The 25,328-nt window shown below is 41.9% G+C and overlaps 1 protein-coding gene across 2 annotated transcripts in view; it reads right to left on the reverse strand.

The window, feature by feature from the left end:
* Positions 1-25,328, reverse strand: part of LOC105384066 (serine/arginine repetitive matrix protein 2) — a 100,843-nt gene that overhangs the window by 11,808 nt on the left and 63,707 nt on the right. The window contains exons 1-10 of one of the 2 annotated variants that reach the window (XM_038121177.2): positions 18,186-18,320; positions 16,349-16,552; positions 14,819-14,995; positions 14,488-14,611; positions 13,677-14,348; positions 12,033-13,585; positions 11,619-11,767; positions 8,463-8,672; positions 7,990-8,119; positions 7,054-7,229 (exon numbers count right to left, since the gene is read on the reverse strand). In XM_038121177.2, the coding sequence (XP_037977105.2) occupies positions 7,054-7,229; positions 7,990-8,119; positions 8,463-8,672; positions 11,619-11,767; positions 12,033-13,585; positions 13,677-14,348; positions 14,488-14,611; positions 14,819-14,995; positions 16,349-16,552; positions 18,186-18,199 (3,409 nt within the window). In that variant the 5' untranslated portion in view covers positions 18,200-18,320. Of the gene's footprint in view, positions 1-7,053; positions 7,230-7,989; positions 8,120-8,462; positions 8,673-11,618; positions 11,768-12,032; positions 13,586-13,676; positions 14,349-14,487; positions 14,612-14,818; positions 14,996-16,348; positions 16,553-18,185; positions 18,321-25,328 lie in introns of those variants that run through there. The other variant, XM_038121176.2, reaches the window with a different exon arrangement.

Raw genomic sequence — 25,328 nt, forward strand, 5'->3', positions numbered from 1 at the left:
GAAGACTCGAGAATTTCTCGAGCCTTGAGATAAAAATTTAGAATTGAATTTTCCTGCGCCGTTTAACAAAACACACGCATACCATGCGCGTGTATTATGATTTATTATGTTTCATCTCCATTTAAGCTAGTGCTGTACTGATAATACCAATAAAATATTAAAAGATAACTACTAGGTAATAATTACGTACTGTTTCTTAGTTCAGGTGGACCAAAAGAAGTCATCCGATGTTGTTTGGCTCTCATTTTTTTTTCTAAATGAAAAACTTCATTCTATTTTTTGATTATGTTTATTTGAACCTTTACAATTTTATTGGTAAAGTCGAGAAGATGATATGAACCAAATGCACCGTCATAATTGATTGCCAAACAGGCTCGTTTTATGGCATTTCTCATCACTTCAGCGAAAACTTCGGGCGAGAGATTCCCGCACTCGTGTCGAATGTTGTCCTTAAGGGCTTCCAGAGACACGAGCTTATTCACATAAACACGGGACTTAAAAAAACCTTAGAAAAACTGTCTGAACGTTTAAATCGGGCGATATTGCAGGAAAAAATTACAGATAAAACGAAAAAAAAACGACCCGAAAACTGAATAAAGATTCTTCCGAGTTATTGGGGAGTATATCACTCCCCGGCTTCTGAACTTGCATTCTGCATTTGTCTAGTCCACCAATATCAAAACTGATTTGAAATTGGCGGCCATTTGCACAAATTTAATGAGAGCAACTTCCAACAGGGTGATTACTTTTGGCCCACCTTGTACTAGTAATAAGTAGCTTGACAGCCAATAATGAGTATTAGTAGAGTATTTTCTTTGTGATTAAGTTGGCAAAGTAAAAAAAGGGAATTTTGTGTTTTTTTATTTAAATTAATGCTTTTTTCTAAAAGTCTTCTTACAAAGGCTCGAGACTCGAGAAGACTCGAGAATTTGGGCTCGAGAATTCTCGAAGCTCGAGAACGAAAACAGGTCGAGAAATCAGAAACCCTATACACAAGTGAGTAGTAGATGTTATGTACTTGTCGATATCCTTCTCACCATATGGTGCCGATGTCTGGCTACAACGGCTCTGTCGTGACCGCGACCATAAAAGGGTTAAGAAGTATTTAGATCGTTTCTTTCTAGATTACTTGTGATGTGTGTATTCTGGATTGACAAGCTTTTTACAAGATGTATCTTTTACCCGTCACTACTTTGTAAGCGAAGAGATAAGTAGGTAGGTTTTCTATTAATGTGTTGGCTGATAGGTTACCTCTACCACCAATTCCTAAATAAGCGTTGTAATTATTCGTTACGCACAATGTTGGATTTACAAACATGGAGGCTCTAGTTTAATAGATAGAGCAAGCGTTTAAGACACCTACTTTACTTGGTATTGTATATCGTTTATGCGAAGCCTACGATGACGCTCGCCAGATACTGATGGATGTCTATTGTTACAGCTGTTTATCTGTTTGAAATAAGATATTCATTGTATCATTCTATTAGACGCTGACGGTTATAAAAAATCATAAATAATATTAACATAATAAGTACCTATACATTATTATCGGTTTAGATGAAGTTTATGATTCTGTCACGGGAATTACAGACTGAATCATGGTTTCTGGTACTTAAATGTTGTTGCGAATATTTCTGGTTGAAATTCCGATGCCGCTTTGAATATTGGCGTCCGTCAACATAAGCGCGATAACGTTTGGGCGCTGGCACCGCCGGATATGCCGTATAGATAGATTTGTTCGGGAACGGATGTGCCCACATTTGCATGCAGCGGGCGAGCGCTTGTGTTGTGCCACACAATATTTTTTTTTTTTTTTTTAAGTTACTGACAAATAAACCTGTGTAGCATCTACGTAGCATCATATCATCATCTGTCTGTACTCTGTACTATAGGCACTTATTTTATTTTTTAAAGACAGGTCTGACATTAACTAAGCACCATGTTAGATAAAAAGTGCAGTTTTTGTAAAACTGGTGTTTATTTCGATAAGATAAGGGCTTTATGTCGATTAGAGAGACTTATCTCATCCGTCCGTTTGATAAGCAGTTTTATCAGTGAAATTTTACTGTGCAAGTTTATAATGGGAAATTGCCAAAACCATTTTAGTTTGCATTTCCATTTCTTTTATGGTTTAAGTATTTTCGGTACATTTTATTATTATGAAAAGTTATTTTAACAGCTGCACAATGAACCTTTAGCACCATTCTCTTCGCCCGTCACTGCTTAGTTATTGAGTGTAAAATATAAAACTGGCGATATTCCAAAGAATTTTCTTTTGTGTTCAAAATATCTCATCTCGTATTTATAATCGTAATAGGTATGTCTTTATCAGAAAGAACATAATATAATACAAACATAGGTTCAGAAAGTAAGAAGGGCCCACTACTCAGCTGTAGGTACCTACTTATCTATTTATCTGAAAAATATACGCGTCTTACTTACGTACATGACTGTAGGTATAATACTACTGACGATTTGAAACCTAGCCTGAAGAAGATGAAAGACATTTGTAAGGAGTTAGTAGAGCGACATTTATCTGCGCCGGTTATGGCCGTGGCCTCAAACTAACCACTCGGTCGCCATCTTTGGATGAACCGGTTTCGACGAGACACCAGTCGGTCGACACTTCACTCACCTACTCTCTAATGCCATAAAAATATCTAAATGAGCTTTAAATCTTTTAAGTAAATGTGAAATCTGACGAGCAAATACGTTCATCAGAGCAGTGATACCGTAATTTCTATTATACTTATACTGATAGGTAGCATATTTCACAGTAAATCTATAATACTTACATTTAAAATACTTACATGATTTTACCTTTTTACTCCATCTCCAGGATGGTATTTTTTTTCTCTTAGGTACAGTTAATTGATTGATGATTAAGACATTATAGGGTGGTGGAAAAGGGACAAGGTTTAAGAAACGGAGTTGTACTTGTATGTAATTATAATTTTCCAATTGAGTAAGCCAGGTGCAGTAACCCCTAGAAAAAATGCATAAATCAGTCAATCTCAGCTTCCGGTTAGATCGTTCCTAATACTAAAAGGTTTTATGAACCAGTCATATACCATGCTTTCGCTAGTATAATTTATAGGCTGTCTTATGTATCTTACCAGTCAGGTGAATTTATTAATCAAAATCATTTTCAAGTGTGTCGAACGCGCCAAACAACGCCAAAGTTTATACTCAGAGAAACCTAGAAGTAGTCCACTCCACTCAAAGCCAGACGTATTTATTTATTAATAATTATATCCTCTGTAATAATACTAATAACAATAAATAATGGTTGACTCATTGAATGAACAAGAGCATCCATCTCTTTACTTTCGCGTCTCGTCTATTAATCACAGATATATGGGTGGATCACCGTTCACCACCCACCCTTGTCTCGCACGTGTTTACACTTGGACTTCTGTTTGAACCCGCAATTAAATGTTTTTCCATAATGTGTAATTTAAGTTGATGACTAATAAGCTACATTTGATGACGGTGAAAGTTAATATTCAAAGCTTAGTGCACATGGGGCTTCATGAGTTCTTGCGTATGACAGATTCCATTGTATGGTTTTATCCTGGCAATATTTTATAGAAATGGAAATAATCTAGGGGACAAACACCTACAAATAAAAATTTGTTATGTTCGAAAATCTACAGTAAGTTAGATGTGTAATTAAATTAATGGATGTCAGGTGTCGATAAAAATGAATGGATGTAAGGTGTCGATACATCATCGTGTAAGCAAGAAGTACTCATGTTAAGGGTACAATGTAGGGGGTAGGTACATACGGGTTCAATCTTCATTGTGAGCGTAAGTTGGAAAGGGCCCAGCCAGACTAATTATGTCAGTTATTAAAATTCCGCATAACATTTTCATTTAGGTCCAATGAGCATCGAACCTTGCTCTGTATTTGTCAGGGAGTGAGTCACATTGCACACGACTGCTGGCTGCGGGTGATTCACAAGTTTGAACCATAAGATTATGCACATAGTGATGATGTCGCAGGTAACAAAATACCTTTCTATTGTATGCTATTTGCCATTGTGCAGACGATTTTAGGCCCCTTAGCGATTGTTGAACGCTTATTGTTATACTGGAATGGCTCCAGCTGCAGTGCCGTGCTATCGCAAACTGATGTAACGTGGATGTAACCATGAAATGTTTCCTAATAGTCGGTTCTTATTATACCTATTTTACAGTTGAATGTCAACTAAAGGCATTGACTTCATAGATAAACAATAACAAGTTCGATACAAGGTTATCGGTTAGTTTATGACGTTATTTGTGATATTAATTAATCGTGAACCGGGGTGATTGCACAAATATTAAAATTTAATATTAATGAGTTTATAGTTACTTAATACCTTTCCTGTAACTTATACTTATTCGAGTAGAGCAAAACATTGTGTATACACATGCTATACATAGCCAAATGAAACAAAGGCAATGTCTAGTTGTACATGTACATCACCGATTATGAAATTCAGGCTTTGTAATACTGGTAGCGCCATCTAGTTCAAGCCATTGGAACTAAAGTGCGAATGACGTCATGTTTAACGGATAAAAGAGGTGAGTCACGAAAATGTTGATATCACCAACTAGTTAAATTAAAATGCCATCGCCATAGCGAATACTGGGAATACTAATAATTAGAATATTCCTGGTATATATAAGTTAATATTAATAACGCAAAAATGGTCTTTGTTAGCTGAAATGAAATTAACTTCTAACTAGTACAAGCATAGATACCTAATTACTTACATAATATTATGTATTGTGAGGAAGGATGTAAAAATTGGAATATGCATGTTCTGAACAGTTTCAGTTGTAAGTAAGTAGGTAGGTACCTATAGCAGTTTTGGAAAGAACGATTTTGAATAGGTAAATAGGTAAGTAAGGTCTGTTTTTTAATATCAGATAAAATTACTAAATTGATAGATTCTGAATGGTTAATCAACAGTCGATTGTCCCGCGATTAAGTGAGCCAAGTGAGGTATCGTTCTACAATATTGGCCGTTCAGAATCTGTAAATTTATGTATCTGAGATAACTAAAACAGAAATTAGGTAGTAATATGCCTTGCAATAATTTCTAGAAGGTGACAGAGGGCGTACCTACCTACATACCTACACCATCGGGGAAATGAAGATAGCCCGATTTATGCATATTCATTTATTCATTGCAACTACACTCACGGGAAATGAAAAGTTTCCACTGAGAAAAGCACCAAATTACTCCTAAACAGAAAAGGCTATCTTAATGAAGCCTTCTGCAACATTGAAGTACATTTAACAGAGCATCAGGATATTACCAGCTAAGAACGGTAATATTTTGTTAAAATTTTAAATTAAAATTAAATGTTTGCAAAAATTCGGGTTGTTCTTAAATCTATATAAGTATCCTTAACATAGCTCCCTGTAGAGCATAGCAACATTTATTTACTTAATCTTCCGTCTTCCACTCAAATTTCCTGAAGCGTTAAAGTTTAAAATTTAAACTATTTAAAACTTTAAATTTTTGGACTATCATTGTAACGTATAGTGCACTGGTTGCCACAATGATAGTCCGAGCCAAAAACCTTCTACGCGTATGCGTAAATTATAAAATTGCTTTATAAAGTAATGGGTATTTACTATTTCTAGGTACCTCTGAGCTGGGAGAGTCTAATATAACACCAGTGATTACTTCGCTGATATTATGTAGGGTCGTAGTGGCTACAGTGAATCAGTGGTATCAGATGGTACACAGTGAAGCATCGTTATTTCCGTGCGAAAACATCAAATATAGGTTATTTCTTCACTATGCATGCGTTCTATTTCTATACAATACTCATATACATATTTGATTTGCAAAACATTGAAATCAGATATTTATTTTGAAAACGATAAAAAAAGTATGTCATAGGTGGGTCCCACGATTGCTGTTTTGGACAGAGGCCTTCGGGCAGCTTGAAAAACATCTGACAGTCGGGTTGCACCCGCCAACTCTCTCAGCACAAGCTTGCTCTAGGGGCCTACCAATCCGCACTAGGCCTAAAACCCTTCCTTGGAAGGAGACCCGTGTCCCAGCAGTAGGGACGTGATGAGTCGTGATGAGATATAAGTACAAACGTTAACGTAACGTAACGCTAGGAATTTGAAAAATGTTTATTGATTGCAAATGGCTAGGCTAGGCTGGCTCTCTGGCTTCCACTCGAGAGAACCACGTACAGGAACTTCGCCCCCTCTCAGAATATATAGAATAGAATAGAATTGCAAATGTGTTACAGTGGTCACATACGCTCCAACTGTGCTGTGTGCTAAATTATCTCCGATAGCACGGTTCCCCAGGCTTCCTTCTGGAAGCACAGTTCCGTTGCTTCACCTAAAGAATGCTTGTCCGATAGCGCGGTTTGCCACAAGCAGTCAAGCACTTTACGATGATCATTAATTCACCGATATCACTGATAGCAATAATTCTTCCTTCGTTGTAGAAAGAGTAACCCATCCTACATACCTAGTGTACCTAAAGTTCATTCCAGTGTAAAGAATTTTTAATAATATCTAAGTACGTATTTATGCACATTATTATTTATTATTTACTTTGCAGTCTGTTTCTAATGTTGCTATGTGTACCAAATATCTATAAACCTATTAAAACGGTTTGTTTACCTACTTGTACAACATTTTTGGCAAATCTTCAATATCTGTTTAATCTTAGCATAAAATCCTCTAAATATTTTCTCGATTGAGTAACTAAATCTATAAACAGTTCATTATGTAACCAATAGGTATACAAAAAGCTTCTCGAAAAATAATACGGCCGATGCGCGATGAATGAAACAGGGATAAGTAGTTGAGTATCTAAAGTTATTATGAAAATAATAAATGATGTGTTATATTTAAAAGTACAAACACGGGACGTTACAAATACAGCATTAGGTAGGTATATTGGGACGTGTGCCGTGCTATCCAACTTCCTATTTCCGGAATACCTAACGTGTAATTTTGTAGATCCAAACAATAAGCGCATGCATAAACAGAAGCCAAATGAATGTGAATGCTCAATTACTCACCCTTCCGTATTAGTAAGCTGGTGACTCTCCGCAGCGCCTCTCGCGGCGACTTCTGGAAGAACTTGGGCGTGATGTTGGGCGGCAGCGTGAGCGGCTTGCGCGCCGCCGCGCCGTCCCAGCCCTCCGCGCCCTTCGCCGACGCTGTTAGTCGGTCCAGGTGCTCGATGGAAGCCGGCCTGGTGCCAAGTGATATAAGTGTTTAGTCGAATGGGGTATCAGGGAATGTGACAGATTCATATAGTGAAATGGGGTATCATGGAATGTGACAGGTTCATCATTAGAAAGATTAATTTTGATTGGGTTTAGTATGGTGAATAGTTGAGTATTGAATGCCAGGGCGTTAGAGTTGGCTTCTGATTTGGTACCTACCACTAAATGTGTTGCAAAATTACACTATGTGTATTTTGTAATCATATGGCATCCCAGAGGTACAGAGGGTCACCACTAACGTCTCCACTTCCGCCTATTTTAGCTAACTTTTGGTATCACTCCACCAAAGTCGTAGTCGTCGTAGTTTCGTATTGTCTTCGTCTAGAAAGCTCATAGGGCTGATCTCAATGGTTGCAATTTTTTAACCAATGGTTGAGTTAACTACGGATAAAGAAATCCGACATTTATTGACGTACACTAGCAATTTTTTCGTCAGCCCTTTCGTCACTCTCGCAACCAAAGAGTAATACCGATTTCACGATGGATTCAAAATGTCTTATACCGTAACCAGAATAAAACAACCATGTTCAAATAAGACAAGCTTTAGTGCCAATTTCTCCATTGTCGGTTATCTAACCGACAGGGATTGATTAATAAATTAAACGTCATCTCCATATAAAATTCATGACAGATGTGTCAAAAGTTAACCACTACTCCCTGGTTATGCTCTAACTGAGAATGGAGAAATTGACACTAAGAGTGGTATAAAAAGGCAGGCATACTAACCGGTGTCGTTGTCTAGGGTACCAGCCGCGCGCGGGCCCGCCCATCCTCAGCAGGTCCGCGCCCGTGGCCACGCCGCCCGGGCCCAGCAGCGACCCGCCGCGCCCGTAGCCGCCCAGCGTCACACTGCTTCCTGCAATAGTACATGGACACGAGATTTTAGTAGTAACCAAACAAATAGGTACCTACTTAATTTAAATTAATAGAAAAGGTGCAAATTTTAATATATTTTCTTGATCTACTGCTGGACAAAAATCTCCCCTTACTCACTAGGTATTTGTCAGAAATCGTCTGTTACAGGTTCTATATTTAGAGTTTAGAGGTTTGTTGGGAGCTTGGGAATAATACATTGCTAAATCTGTGTGCATATTTCCTCTCCTAGACGTGAATTTGAATGTGATTTTTTATTTGTGAAATATTTGTGAGCTTTCTTTCGCATAAAGAGGTTCAAACTAAAGCATAAAAGTCATTCGTACCTATAGACTGTATCGAGCTCATGGTATTATTCCTCGGCGGGCCGGTGGAGTTGCGCGGCGGGGTGCGAGGCACGTCGCAGCCTCGCGCGAACACGGGTGTCTCGGGCAGGCTTGCCGAGGTCTGTAGCGGGCCGCGCACGCCTGCCGCGGCCATCGCCTCGCGATTCTGCCGCTGGAGGGTGCGCCGCCGCGCGCCGCTCGCTCCCATGTCTGTGGAAGGTAAGATATGAGATTTAAATAATAGAGGTAAATAGGCAAAAAAATATGAGAATGGCCTCCATCATGGTCTGTCTATAAGTTGTGGCTGCCAATACCTTCCGGCTATATCCAACACCAGCGGCGATACTATCTATATAGGATTCATGTAACTTTGACCTGATAAGAGACTCTATGTATGAGGTGTATATGCGGAGTGATGCGAGGGCGGATGGAATGTGTCAAAAATGCAGGATGCGTCGACGAGCTTGGTCGCCTTTTGTTACGGCAACTATCATAGATAGATACATATATACAGGGTGGCCCAAAGAGTGACGTCCAAAGGAAAATGTTTGATTCCTGAGGTCAAGGGGTAGCCAAATCACCCCCATGTATGTTCAGCAATTTTTAGTAGTTTAGGAGTTATGATTTTTTTTCCAAATTTTCTACGAAAATCGACCTCAGTGGATTAATTATGTTTTATTATTTTTTGGATAATTTTTTTAAAGCATTTTTTATTTTTGTGTCATCCTCTTAAGTTGTTCTTTTAACCATAAAAGTTTCAGCTTCCTAGCTGTAATGTAAGTTAGTTATTTTTTTATCGAAAGTTCGAATTATATCATCGAGCTAGACTGCTCTGAATTTTCTACTTGAAAATAAAAATTGAAAAAGATATTCTCATGGTCCCTTATTAATTTTAAAAACTCCGCAAGGTTCCAAAATTACATAAAAATAAAAATAAACTATTGCTTAATAGGGTATTATTTGCAGAAAAAAGCCTTCAAAGGTACCTGGGTGGAAATTACCTAATTAGTAAATTGTTTCAGAAAGTTGAAATATTCCTGTTATGTCATTACTAAGGACTTATTAAGTTAGAAAATGTGTCAAATTAAAGGGAAAATTAAATAATTTACTTTTTTTTTTTAATTTACGTTACATTTTTGAATGTGAATTCTTAGAAAAATGTTTTAGTCTGAGTTGTAAGATTTATGAAATAATTTTTTTATTAATAATAAGTAAATAAACTCTCATAATTATTTTACACATTTACTCACAATAAATTTTCAAAATGGCGACCTCCCATAGCAATACACAACCTACATCTACGCAAGAAATTTTCTTTAAGTCAAAAAAGTGACAAATGTAAAAAAATATGACATTTGTCAAAAGGTTAAACATGTAAAAAAAGTACCTTTTCTCAAAAATGTGACATCTGTCAAAAAGTTACATCTGAATGAAACAGAGAAGCGTATAGGCGACTTAGCGACATAAATCTTACTACTCAGACTAAAACATTTTTCTAAGAATTTACATTCAAAAATGTAACTTAAATTTAAAAAAAAAGTAAATAATTTAATTTTCCTTTTAATTTGATACATTTTCTAACTTAATTAGTCCTTAGTAATGACATAACAGGAATATTTCAACTTTCTGAAACAATTTACTAATTAGGTAATTTCCACCCAGGTACAGTGGCCTGCGCCTAAAAGTATGCAGGCACGGTCCGCACAGTGATGCCATCTAGTAAAAACCTTGTAACTACAACGTATTGGACGTGTGTTTTGATAAGTGCATGTTGTTGTTCTATAAGTAAGAGTGTTTGAGCAGTACGATATTGTTTGTATTCGCTGTTTTTACTACTGTGTATATTAGGTAGTTAATGTCTTACAATTTCGTCATAGTGACTGTGGCGTAGTTGTTAAGGCGTGGCGCGGCGGTGCCGCATGAGTTATTACGAATTTGTTGATACTTACTTCGCATCCTGTTATTGTTTTTTGTGACTTAAAGATCATATGATAGAAGTTTCCTTTACTGTCTTTTGTTAATTTTTTAATTCGATTAAGGGTTTGTTAGTATTTAAAAAACTAAATTAAAATTGATTGGTAATCAATAACACACTTGATGGGATCAATAATCAACAATAGTTAGTAGTAGTCAGGTGCAATGTAGCGGACGACTAACTAAAACTTGCTTCTTTTTATTTATTGAGTTGTTCTCATAAGATTGAGGGTAGAACTATATAATATATTAAGTATATGTGATCATGACTCCCAAAGTTCTTTGAGACAATACAACACTTGCGTTCCACTCAACGTTTTATAAATCGCTTTGGCTTCTAAATATTACTTATCGGTGCTTACTACTGATATCAAGAATGTTAAAAGGCATTTAAAAATAAAAACCAATAGTTTTACTATTTAGTGGAGGACTTGAACACAGGGACCTCATGCCGCCGCATCAATTCATGAATGCTTAACCAATCAGACTATCACCGACCATGATAGCGTTCTCGAAATATGCTATCACTTATTATTACCGCCACCGCCCCGTAACTTATATTTACAAGCTGGATACTAGATGGCATTACTGTTTCCAATTCGCCTGATTACTTTTAGGCGCAGGCCACCGTACCTTTGAAGGCTTTTTTCTGCAAATAATACCCTATTAAGCAATAGTTTATTTTTATTTTTATGTAATTTTGGAACCTTGCGGAGTTTTTAAAATTAATAAGGGACCATGAGAATATCTTTTTCAATTTTTAATTTCAAGAAAATTCAGAGCAGTCTAGCTCGATGATATAATTCGAACTTTCGATAAAAAAATTACTAACTTACATTACAGCTAGGAAGCTGAAACTTTTATGGTTATAAGAACAACTTAAGAGGATGACACAAAAATAAAAAATGCTTTTAAAAAGTTATCCAAAAAATAATAAAACAAAATTAATCCACTGAGGTCGATTTTCGTAGAAAATTTGGAAAAAAAATCATAACTCCTAAACTACTAAAAATTGCTGAACATACATGGGGGTGATTTGGCTACCCCTTGACCTAAGAAATCAAACATTTTCCTTTGGACGTCACTCTTTGGGCCACCCTGTATAGCAGTTGGTCGCTATTTTCTGCTTCTTTCATGAGCAACTGTTAAAAAGTAATGGACTAAGATTGGGATTGGGCATACCTGTAGGTAGTGTTCTTCTGTCGGTGGAGCCGCTCTTGAAGTTGCTGCTCCTGCGGTTCTTGCTGTAGCCGCCCTCCATGGACCTGGTCTTGAGGCTGTTGGTGGACGGCACTTCCCGATGCGGAGGCACTGCTGGCGGCTCTGAAGGCCTGGGAAGTAAAATAGCAAGATTGTTGCTGTGAACAAACATTTATGGGTGTAGGTCTGACGATGATAGCTAAATTAAGTAATATTCTGAGCCATGCATGGGATGGTCACAACCGCACATTATGCCTATCGGGTTTGCCTTGGCAGAAATCATTTGTTGATCGGTCGCGGATCGAATAATTTCGTATTTTATTAAAATTAAAACAAAAGCTAGCTACTTGAAATAAAAATAAAAGCTTCTAATAACGACATTAGCTACTAACTAACCTTCTTCTTAATTCCATGGTCGGAGTCGGCAGAGTATCACATTTCTTCGGTTGCCTTCTGTCCATGGGGTGTTGCATAATCTCAGTGTACTCATCGTCCACCTCCTGCACGGGCGAGGGCGGCAGCGGTGGGAACTTGGGCGAGTCCGGCGAGAGCGGCAGCGGGCCGCGGTCGCGGGGGGCGGGGGACGGGGGGTAGTGCTCCACCACCTGCACGTGCAGAGGGAAGTCCCCGCTCGACACCGCCGAGTCCGACGACGACGGCGCGCGCATCATCACCGGCACGTCCTTCGCACTCGTCGACTTGTGCATACTATTAGTACGCCTCCCCGACGAACGGTCCCGACGGTCCATCGACCGCTGCGTCTGTATCTCATTGTGACTCGATGACTTCTGAATGTCGTGCCTCTTCTGTCTCTCCCTAGAACTATAACGGTAATTGTTTTCTAATATATTTTTCGACACATCATCACAATATTCGTCCTTATGTATATTCCAGTCTTTCGGTATGTAGGGGGTAAAAACTTTTTGGTCCCGTCCTTGATTAAGAATAGCGCTAATATTATTTTCGATTTTCCTGAGCGGCGAGGTTTCTCCGCTGGAGGCGGGGTCGGCGGCGTCCGGGTCGTCCTCCTCCTGCACGGTGGTGATGCGCGCGGCGCGGGGCGGAGGCGGGGAGGCGGCGCGGGGCGCGGGCGCGGGCGGGGGGGACCGCGAGCCCCCGCGCGCCGCGCCCGCCCCCGCCAGCTCCGGCACGCTCTCGCTGCACTCCGCCGCCGGGGACTCCTCCACTTTCCCTTCTTTCATTAACGATTGTATGTTATCAAACGTAGAAGAATACTTTTTGAAATCTGTAAATCTGTTCTGCGGTGATAATTTATTCTGCAGCACGCTACTTTTAGAAGAATGGACGCTTTTGTCGCTCGCCGGAGTCTTTCTACTCTTTGGACTGTGTCCGAAATATTCCGTAGCCGCGTAGCGGTCGGGTCCATTGTTCAGATCTAAACTCAGTCTAGACTTTGGCGACGTCAGCTCCTTACTTAATCTAGAAGTCGGGGTGCAGAGATCTATGCTATATCTAGAGTTGGGCGTGTTGAGCTCACGGCTGAGCCGGGAGTTGAGGTCGGCGCTGTAGCGCGACTGCGGCAGGCTGAGGTCGGAGCTGCGCCGCGACGCGTACGACCCCACCGAGCCCGACCCGCTGATGGAGGTACTCGACCCGTTCATGGATTTATCCGTTTCTAAGCTTCTATTTAAACTATGACTCTGTAGAAGATTATTCGTATTGCTCGGTTTGCTAGGTGTGGTTTTGTTGAAACTGGGTAGCTGTTTCCTGTTTTTGCCCTTCCTAATGACATAGGTGCCGGTGGTGAGGTCGAGGGCGCGGCGGCCCTCGGAGTCGGCGTCGGAGAGCGGCGAGGCCAGCGGCTCGCACTGCGCGGGCGGCGGCGGCGGCGGCCAGAACTCCTCACCCCATTCTTCGTCTTGTTGCGGAATAGAACTTGTGCTGGAATGCGACAAATCTCCAGATTTTCTTCTTCGTCTGCCAATTACCTAAAAATTACATAACTGTTAGTATTTTGTACTTACGTAATAATTAAATTCGTACACAAGAGATTGCGTCTGGCATAAACATTAAGCTTACCTTAGTGCTTCCAGGCGTCAGTAGAGGATCATCACCATCGAGAGACACTTCCCAAGCAATGGAATTGCGTTTCGAAGGCGTGGTGAGGGCGGGCGGCGGCGGCGGCGGCGGCGGCGACTCCTCCAGCGAGTCGTCCGAGAAGTGCTCTTCGTCGGTGCCCCTCGAGCCTCTCTTCAAGCTCACGTCCTCCGAGGATCCTCTACACACTTCTCTATGCCTCTCCATAGAACCGGCGAGAGTACGCGGAGGTATTTTACCTTTAGGCGACAACGCCTCCCCGTCGGCCCTGCTGTCTCGTTTAGCGCTGTTCTTGCGGCTGTCCGAGTTTTTGGTGTTTGACGGCGAGTGTTTCGGTATTATGTACGTTGGGGAAATAGATTGTTTGCTGGCGAACTGTTTGTTGGGTCCGGGGTATATGGTGACGGGGTGTTCATTGTAGGGTTTGTCGTTGAATTCGGTGGAGAAGCCCATGAAGGGGAAGACGGGTGGGTTCTCTAGGCTTGGGGACTTGGTGATGGCAGCCTGGCGGGGTGGGAGCCAGGCGGCGTCGGGCCTCGCGCCGTGCTGCAGCGACGCGAAGCGGCAGGGCGGCGCCGGCGGCGGCTGCAGGTGGAAGCCGTTGCTGTCTCCCTCCTTTTCCCAACCGTAAGGCCTTTGGTGTCTTGTTTTTGGCTGGAATGAAAAATAAAACGTTATTTATAGCTCAAATAGTTCAGTTGCCCTCAGATTGCACCACTTTGTGTGCAGTGTTGCATTTTCTGTGAATAAGTTACGTTAATATCGTGATTATTTATACACTATCTATACTTACAAATGTGGTTTGCGTCTGTGTAGCAGTTGTGATTCCGTTGATGCTGATGATGGAGTCAAGTTTCTCTTCTGCTTCACTGTAATCTATTTTCCCCGGGCGTTTTCCTGAATTAGCTGGTGACACCCTGCAAATTTATAAAAATATATGTTTATACTCAGATACAACTTAGAAACCGATGTAGGTACGTATGTTTCATCCAGTCATACAACGTTGGTTCTACTCGTACATCTACAGACATACATGTCAGCAACAACTGCTGTATAAGGAAAAAATCAAAGAGGAGTCTTTTGTGAAGAAAAGGCTTAGAAGAAACACAGTGACCATCACTTACTTGGGCAGCAGCGTGGCTATGATGCGCTGGGCCTCCTCGGGCGGGGGCGGCGAGGGGGGCGACGGGGGCGAGGGCGGGGAGGGCGGCGAGGGGGGTGAGGCAGGCGAGTGGGGGGAAGGGGGCGCCGCCGGCTCCTCCCGCTCCTCGGTCGGACGGAAACCCAGCGCGAACTTCGCCCTGGAAACACAGAATACATATATTTAATTTATAAACCCTTGTTACACCTACCGAGTATGTAGAGTGGCGAGAAATCATCCTCGGCAGATCCTCGACCAATCAACGACTAGCAATGGAACGACTGCTCGGCCGAAGATACTGTCTCGGCCACTTTACTATGTGATCAGGAAATTAGATAAGAACTCAGTCTAGGTGGTACGCTGATGATGAGAGCATAGGTATTCATATTTAGGTATAGGAACCCTTGGATCCCCCTAAGCTCACCATATAGATGCTAAAAAGCGGCCCGCTATGGTTCTTAGATAGGTTTGTAGAGAATGTATGAAATGTAGAGAATGTAGAGAAAGCCAGGTATATCAGCAAGCCAGGTAGGCCAGCTGAGTTATGCTGCCATCTGGTCAAATCTAAAATTATATTACACTGCTGCTTGCGTGGTAATTCCACCCGGCGAGTATAGGTGTCGCCACAAGTCCTAAGACACTTTTCCAGTGTTCCAAAAAACAACTTGTGCTGACCAACTTGAGACCCTTGTGTGAAGTGCGTTTTTACCTTCTCAATATTTTTTGCTAAAGTACGTAATAGACCACTCATAGAAGTAATAAAACTAATGAGACCACGTGTAGACTGAAATAAACGGATATTTATGGTAGTTATTAATATCTATACTTGTATAGGGATATTCTACCTGCACAAAATAATATTATTATTTATCGGAAAATTTCCTACCTATTATAATGGACTTAATTCTTGCTAATGAATTTCACGGTATGATGAATGTGAAAAGCATTATGATTTTCTATATTTAGGCGGCAGACACTTCGCTCCACGTTGATTGGCTGGCATTCCCGGCCGTCCGTGGATTACGCTAAGTTATGCTATTAACTTCGTTAATTGTCCCATCATTTACCTGTCTCGGAGATTACAGGGTCTGAAGGCCTAAATCGTACGAGTGCCTTTTAAATTACTGTAGAGATTAGGTATCCATGTTGTGGCTGTAAGTACATTCGTTTGTTGGATTTGTTATGAGCGTACATATTTACATTGCATACATAAGCGCAAGATAAAATTTATTATTTGCAGAAGATGCACAGTTTGTTTATGATTTTATCTACTAATTTATCTCTTATTTGAATATCAAAATGCTTTCATTGTTTTGCATAGCACGATAAAAATAGTCAATGTCTCTCTCGTAGTAAGTATTTTTAGTTTCCTTTCTGATAACCGACTTACGCCCGGTCTGTCAGAGGGGAGAGGCCGTCCATCCGTGGCTGGCGTAGCTGGAGTGCATACCCTTTGGTAGGTACTTTCGAAAACAGACCCGAGTTTCACGTAACATATCTTCAAAACACTGACCTCCGTCCGTTCATGCTCATATATCCGTCATCCTCGGACGTGTGTCCCGCGAGCGGCGAGTCGTCGTCCGTGGCGGGCGTGGCGGGCGTGGCGGGCGTGGCGGCGGCCTCGGAGCGCGCCTCCAGCGACCGCGGCTCGCCCTCGTCGTACTCGCTCAGCACCTGGTCCAGCAGCTCCAGGGAACGCTGCACGTCGTCGCAGCCCCTAGAACGAGAGAGATGGAGATTTAAAATATATGGTTTATTGAAGAATGAATGTTGCCACCGCGCGGGCAAGAAGTTTTTGAGAATCACGCTGTGCTCACCAGGGAGCGCTCAGTTTTTAAGGGAGGGTCAATACAAGCTCACGTCATATAAGTATTTAGTTTAGGAAAGAGAATAATATCATGATACAGCACATGATACCCATAATGCACTCTAATTAGAAATAAATTTTCTGGAGAGCGTAAAAGCTCAGTTTGGCGTGATCGTGGAGCCAGCCGGTACATCTGCATTTCTCCCTTCCTAGAAATTCCTTGTGCCTCACGTTTCTGCATCGTCGAAGCTTATAATATTATGATGAAGTGAAGTACTTACTAGTAAGTACTTAATAGTAACTTGCACAGCCATGAATGGACGCTTATTTAGTAGGTATGTAGGTATAAGTTGCTTCAATTGAAATAAAGTACAAGTATATATTTTCAGCCTTTTTTATTTAGGTGACCTTAGTCGTAAATATTGCACCAAAGCCCGTTTGGGTTCCCGGAACTTGTCAAGTATTACGTGCCGATATTCAATCAACCCCTTTTTACCGAAACGGGTCAGTATTTATTTCTATTAGGTTAGTACAGCAGGTAAACCGCGTATACCAGGAACGACCGGATAAACACCCAAATTTATTCCTTGCTGTACCGCTGTACTCCCTTGAGTAGAGGTAAAGGTGCATTGCTGCACCCGCTTTTTACCAGTGTAGTATTTTAAAGGACCTATTTTCATCCTTCAGGCCGGCGGAAATAGAAATGCATGGAGTAAGTAGTCGGTATTAGTTTAAATAGTTCACCAACAAACCAGACTAATGTAATGAAGCACGGCTAAGTAAGTTCCGCAGTCGGGCGGTCGCAGTGCAAATAAGTCAGCCAGGAGACGCGAGTGGGCTGCAGAGCCAATTCACCGAGATAATGGCAAATTGAAGCCATTTCCTTTACGAGGATTCCTGGTCTGGTCAGGGCTTCCTTAACTGCGCCATTAGCCACCACTAAGTAAGAAGATAACGATACAGTTACGTCAATTTGTACCTCCACTGATTCCATTAGTCCGATGTTATTGAGACAAACAACAGGTAGACAGGATAAATTTGTTTTTTAACAGTCTACTAAATTGATGGAAGATTACGAAGTTGATCCAATTAAGGATGGCTTAAAGTTTAAAGGATATTTTGTTTATTGTGAAGATTTATTTTTTATTTCGAAGAAACTAAGTTTACCTCGCCGTGATTATTTATTTACTCAGATAACCACTTAGTACTCGTAACTACTAACATACTACCAAGTTTTCTAACATCTAAATACTTAATGTGTGACATTTACGTGTGTACCACCGAGTGGGAGCCAATACGTTGTTATTTCCAGTAGCTAGCTACCTACATACCTAAGAAACGGTAACTTATTTAAAGGTCATGATTACTCATGATACTAAACAATGAAGGTACGATCGATTGATGTTAAATGTTAGGGGACATTTTATATACTTAATAGGTACCTATATCATGATAACATTTCACCTCACTGACCATTATAAATGAGCCACTATCGTTGCTGACCTGAATACAGCAGCAGCATCTTTGCCTGAATATTACTTACAGGTCCATTAACATGTCCTCCAGTGACAGGCATCCACCTGCGAGCTCGTCCGTCCACTTTCAGAATTCATTATTATTTCACAGAGAGCGTCCTACTCGGTGTCTCGAAGAGGCGGCGGCGGCGGCGGCTGAAAGCAAGCCTTTTATAGGGGCGCTTCTCTCGATATGCTCTCGAGAAGCGAGGCGTGTTGTTCACTATATTTGCTTCACAAGTAGGAGATGCTTTCCATTGTGATGCCGACTTTATTAGCCCGTATGTTCCGTAAACCTACAGAAATGCAAAGTTACAAGTTTGCACTCAACTTTGGATAGGCATAATTTAACTGCTTTGTGCTGAAATGGTTAATTTACAGACTAGCTTTGCTTACAAAACTTACACCGATAAGTTTAGTAACAATCTAGTAGCTTCCAATTTACAGAAAGTTTATTCGCGCGATAAGGAAGCTAGAACGCTAGTTCGTGGCACTCGAACACCCGAAGGCAAACTAAATTAGCGTGAAAACTTCATTAAAAAGGTTGAGCGGTCTGCGCTATCGTGATCTCGCTGTCGCCGCCTCGCAGCTGATCTCCATCGAGGGTCCTTTAATGTTCACCTCACTAATGATCACCGTATTTTTCGAGGAGACACGACCAATCGCTTCGCATTTCTTTTAAAATTAATACAATCAGTTTAAACCCGAGTCTGAGGCAAGAATCGAACATTGCGGGGGTTTTGCTAATTGTACTCATTTTCGATAAGAAATATTTTCGGAATGCGATTTGTAACGCAGCTGTGATTTGGTAGTTAACGATTCGAAGCCCGTTTAAAGAATATCGGCAACAAAAGGCGCTTTATTCTGCTTTGAAGTCGCAGCTTATAAAATGAGTTTAGAAGTTTTCAAAGTACTCATGAACTTGCAATATTTCCCACACCTATATGGGTCTGCAGCCGGTCGTACTCTAGTGCTCAGCAGTGCTGGGGCGGGCGGCGGCGGCGGGGGCGCGTGCACACACGCACGGGGCTCGCGGGGGCGGCACGAGAGGCGCAGGCATTGTAATCGTATCGTCGACGGCGACAAAGCAGAGCACTCAGCAAGAGTGCTGTAGCGGACGCGGCCTTTGTTTTGTTCCCTCCATATCGCTACATTCGAAGCTTTCAAGTGGAACATGTAATTAGGTTCTTTGCGGGTATAGAAAGTTACACTCATCCAACTCAGTAAGTTTAAACTGCCAAACTATTATTATCTGCAACATAGTTTCTATTCTGTGTAAAAGCAAATGATTGTAAAACGTATTTATAGAAGGGACGTTTTGCTGTGATTTGCGTAGGCTTAGGAGTTGTAGTCAGGTGTAGGCGCGGGACTCGCGGGGTAGTATTATGCGGAAATGAGTGTAGCGAGGCGGAAATGCAGAATGGCTCAGGGCCGGGCGGGGGCGCGTCGGGCCGACGACCCCGCGCGCCTCGACGCCTCGTAGAGAGTAAGAGTTGAATGCCAACAACCTCTCAACAACAATACCAGCCCTGCAGAAAAAGCGGAATATCAATCACTAATAGCGTTCGCGTACGTAGGGCGGAGCCACACGAGCAGCCTATATATAGATCGACTTGGAACTTTCTTTAAAATATAGCTGCATTCTACCTTCTACTACAACAACGGGCAAAGTTTCGAATAGTTGAGCGAGTATTTGGTTGGATTCCAGTTAGTTTTTAAAGTGCACGAAACTTGGGCAATTAGTCGATGTTGGGAGTTAGGTGTTCCACGATGTTGGTTTCAAGATTTCCGCTAGCGTTGGAATCACATGAGTGCTTTTTTGTTAAAATTTTATCTCCAGCATTTATTATTATTATTATTACCTAATAAATATTGGACAAAAACACAAACTCAACAAAATAAAGAAGCCAATTTTCCCTAGCAAAATTCATATTAAACATGAATTTTCCTATTAGGAAATGATAGGAGACGTGACTAAAATGTAAGCAGGCATCTTTTCTCATAATCCTTGGAAAGTGTTTCCTGTACAGCACTGTACCTGCTACCTGCCGGCCCGCGCTACGGGAGATGGCTTATATTGGGACAGGTTATTGAAGGTAGAGGTTCACGCATAAGTATGCACTATCGGAAAATATATTTCTTGAAGAATGTTGTGGGCTTTATTGAAAATTCCGTAAATCAAAATACTATCTATCATAATAGTACCTAGCACAGTTTTGGGTGAAACAATGGAAATGCGACCAAGAAAGCGTAAAAGAAATATGGAGTATAATTATCTTAAAATTATGGTAAGGTTGACATTATGGTTTAGTAAATATTATTGAAAATGTCTAGAACCGGAGCTCTCCTCGTATCCCCTAGTCCACCGGCCCCGGTGAAGGTAAACATAAAAGGCTCTTCGAGTAAACAAGACGTCGAGAAGCAATTTCCAGTGAACAGGCTCTACACTGGACACTTGATTGAAAACTTCCTTCGGTATATTCAAGCAACACTTTAGAATATACAAAAGTTATTATAATGTTATGTAAGGTAATATTGAAGTAAATTATATAATCGACCACGTTTAGATTGTAATTAGAATAAGTATCGGTAACATAACGCTATGTCTAATTATTATTATTAATATCATATTACTAACAAACTATAGGTATACCTAATTATGTAGTGAACGATCTTCGAGCGACGCACGGTGGCGTAATTTGTACGTATCAAATTGAAGATTAATCACATTATGCACTTGGCGATGAGTTGACACGTCTCCACATATTATGTGGTATGTGAACACGGTAGTTCAGGCAGTGGATCAGTGGCGGCGTTCCCCAAGGAGCGTTCAAGGACCGGGAGCATTGTGCCGGCGAGTGGCGCGGAGTGGTGCAGTGCAGGACTAATTGCAGGCCACGAGGGCACCCGGCAGGCGTCTTTACGTGCAGCTCATTAGCATTGCACCATTAACAGTTTGTGTCGCCGTCGCTGAAACATCTACGTTTTTTAGACAAAGTTTTTACTGTTATTATACTTCCCTTCCACCTTTACTCGAATATACCGCAAGCTTCTGCGTTTGTTTACTACATAAACAAAGTCAGCTTTTCCGTAATATTTTATCGGAGCTTTAATGTGATTTTGGGGTTTAATAGCCGCGGTCATTGGCATCAGGGGAGAGTTTAATTTTCGCCCTAAATCATTTAGCGGTGTCACTGAAATTTTGCGGCTACATGAATGCAGAGTTACGTGAGCCGCCTACGGGACCACGGGACTGGAGGCAGACGCAATCATTGTGTTTTGTGTCTGTCACACACTACATCCTATTCATCTGGGTTCAGACGCAACAGCTCTCTGTGACTGTTATTGGTCGTTAGTATGATTAATAATATAAATAATAGGCGGCGCGGCGTGCAGGCAATATGCCGAGGTTGGCATAGTCGACTGGCTTTGTTATTGGATAGATTTTGAGGATGAAAAAAGGATGCAAGTTTGGTAAAGCGATTAATTGCCAAAAAGAGCGGAAGGATCGTCTGGTGCGGGTCGGCGGCTATCGACCCGCCGCGGCGAGACGCCACGCGACGCGCCGATGAAAAACTACACGCTTTTTGTTCTCAAGTTCTCTAAACTTTTCCACCAACTTGCTCCGGTCCCACAAGTTTTTCGAGTATGTACATGGAGTTAATCTTTTACTTGTCTCGGAAGTCTAAATACCTGGATACTGAAAAATATACGAGATTGGTACGATTAAACTCAAGAATTCGCGTGTGCACTACCTTAGTAGCTAGTTATTTATTTACGTATACCTGTGAGATGGTCGGTCGCAGTTAAACATTAATTAAATGTAAATTGCGAATAATCAACCCGGCAAGATATCGTTAAACTTTGCAGGGGTAAATTGAAAACAAAAATAACACCAGAGAGGTGTATCCTAATATCAGACCCTTCGCAAAGGTGCACCGTGCGCCCGCCCGCCGCTGCCGGCTTACTGCCAGCTTAATTAATACCTACACTTCTCTCTACTTTGTAATTTAAACACTCTGAAACGTGTACATTCAAATAACCACAACAGCTTTGGATACGCTACATTTAGGATCCGTTTAATCATACGATATCGGCTACATTGACATTTGTTGCTAATTTATGCGTTTGCCATTGGGCAACGAAGACAAAGACATGAAATTGTTGAAGCACAATGCAGTTTGCTTTAGTTAAAGATAAAGAGAGACTTTGGCGAGGGGGGCAGCGCGACAATAGCCGGCGAGCGGTGCTGGATAAGCAAATGTTGCGCCCTCGACAATGAGGCGAGACCGGCGGATGCCGCGGCGCGGCTGATTTATACGTCTGGCGGTCCAGGCGCGCCGCGGTGCTGGAGCTATCGCATGCAGCAGTAAGCATTATAATAAATAATAAATTAAAACACAAAGCTGTTACAGAATCGCTCAGCCCTACAGAATAAGCCCTCGAGGCGCGCTAATACCAAAAACAATAAACAAGGGATGTTCCGCCCGGGCTCGCCGCCCCGTTCTCGCAAAACTGTAACCTTTTCTTTCATCATGGCTCCCCTCTATGCATTGTTTCCAAAATGTATCACCAAACCGTATAAGTATGCAAATTAAATAGCACAACATATCAAAAGGGATGCGATGCACATTGCGAATTTCAAACGAGAATCGCACATCGCACATGTTCTTTGATAGGTTAGTCTAGCTCGAGTCTAGACTCGGTCTTCGCATAATAAATAATACAGATGCAACTGCAAAGCCAGAGTTTTATTATACAGGAATACCAGATTAAGGGAAGCCTTGCCGTGACTAACAATATTTCACAAGGATAAATTCGGTATGTAATGCTACTTTACTGTACCTCTTTCCTCTCTCGGGGCTGTCTAGCTACAATTTATCAGAGACTAAAAAGTTTAAAAAGGGTTGCTTTATGAAGATGTCGCATTAAAAATCGATATAATCTCGGTCGTTTACCTTCCACCCCACGCGTCGTTGCAACCCTATCAGTGTCGCCCAGCACTCAGGGCGCCAACACACCGCTCTTAAAAAGCGGTGGATAAAATTTGGGTCCTTACCGACCCCCGCGGTGGCAACATATCTGCAGTTAATTATCTACGTGCGCAGGGAGCCGGGGGGTAGCGGGGGGCGCGGGGGACTCGCGAGTGCCCTCTCCCTCCAGCCACGGCCGAGCAATGCTGTCGATGGCGGGCCCCCGTAATTAGTTTTAATTAAAAGCTAAACGAAATAAATGTAAATCGATATTTTACATTTGATCGGTAATTACGCTGCAGAGCGGATTTACTAAGCGGTACTCAGCTTCTCTATCTCTATGTATGTTTTGGTTGGTTGATCGAAGCCGTAATTACCGAGTGGTGCTCCGGGACGTGATCGCACGGTCCCATACGTTAGGAGGATTCATTCGACGAATAATTCCATTACTGCCGTCTACTTCGGCTGCCTTGTACGTGGGTAAAGCTTTTCCTGTGTCATTATTATTGAACACAGACACAGAAGGCTGCTTTGCAAAGTGTTTAGTATACCTAAGTCTGTTTGAGAAAATATCGTGTCGGTTCTCTCATCAAAGAAACTAGGTAGCTACTTTATCGGAAATAGCAAAGCGAGTGAATAAGAGTTTCAAATAAATAAAACGGTCAAAGCGCCCACGATGTGTGTATGTAGTGAGGCCCGGGTCTCCTATTTACCGCCGTAGGTCGCGACCAGCGTCACGCCGTAGGCCGCGTCACGATGCTCATTACATGTACGCGCCAACGTCGGCGTGTGAGGGAGACCGCATTAGTACATTTCTATAGTGAGCATTGTGACGCGGCCTACGTCGTGACGCTGGACGCGACCTACTGCGTAAATAGGAGACCGAGGCCTGAGTAGGTAGTAGCGGTGCGCGACGTGAAAGAGAGTGGTGTGAAAAGGAGAAAGTTTCAGTGCAGCGGGGGCTGAAAGTGTAGTCAGCCCTTCACTCGAGAGAGTGTAATTACCGTCTTTAAACGGATAAATTGGATTAATCACAGGTCGCAGGTTCTAATGGAATCTCACTTTACGACCTCCGAGCGTTTAAAGTGTTGACACGTTCAATCCCCGGCGCTGTCGTCAAATAGAGTTGGAGTGCCCCTGCTGTAAGGTAATGTAAATAGAATTTAAGTCGGTGGTGATTTTGGTTTGCTGGTGTGATTTTTGCTGAGTGGTGTTGCTAGTGGGTGCAGTGGGGCGGGCGGCGCGTCCCGCTAATTAGCTTCGACGTCGTCGGCCGCCGCCCGCGGCTAGGGCGGGCGGGCGCAGGCGGCGCGGGCGGGCGGCTCGGCGCGGGGCGCCTGATGTTTGCTCTCATCATGTCATGTCACTGTTTATGACTTCGTTCAAGCGTGTCTGAAGACTTTGCATAATGTTTTAATTTAGATAGCGATCTTATCCAGCTACTTTGCTTTCAAATTTGCATATTTTCATACAATTATCAATGTATTTTTAATAGTAAGTAGGTAGTATGATATTCCGTTTCATATTAATAAGTGAAGTTACCATAGGTACGTACAGTCTGGCTCTAGAAGCTGTATGTATTTCGCAGAATTTCACTGTAAGGATAAAGCGTAAATGATGAGACAAATCTCTTGTCGGGGCTGTAGTTGTGTACAGAAGCGTTTCAGTTCCGCTGCCAGCGGTGTCTGCGACATGCAGCAGCCGAGCCGCAGAGACAATGTGCGACACACACACACACACACACACACACACACACACACACACATGCGCACGTGTGACGTATGTCTGCGGGAACAAACTACTATTTGTAAAGAGTCTCAACTTGAGAGTGCGTGCTCGTTAGTTGGAGAAGTTAAATTACCGCACAATATTCAAGCGAATGTTCCACCCTAAGTAACCTCGCTTCAAACTGTACTATTTACTTACTTGGCTTCAAAACTTTTAATGGAAACATCACAAATGTATAGAGAGAGCAGCCGGAGTCCTCATAACTCGCAACTGTCACAATCTATGATCATTGTTAAAAGTTTGAAAGAAATCCACGTAGCGTATGTTGTCTACTCGGAGGAGTGTTCGTACGCACTTCGACTCTGCAAATATTAGCGCGAGTTCACTATAAAAGGAAGCCTATTACCGTTTCACAGGCTTTTGAGGCTTTTGTTTGTGTGAAGTCTGCGCGAGGGCTGTGGACACACTGGC

The sequence above is a fragment of the Plutella xylostella genome, chromosome 4, assembly GCF_932276165.1.
Source record: "Plutella xylostella chromosome 4, ilPluXylo3.1, whole genome shotgun sequence".
In the NCBI taxonomy this organism is placed as follows: Eukaryota; Metazoa; Arthropoda; class Insecta; order Lepidoptera; family Plutellidae; genus Plutella; species Plutella xylostella.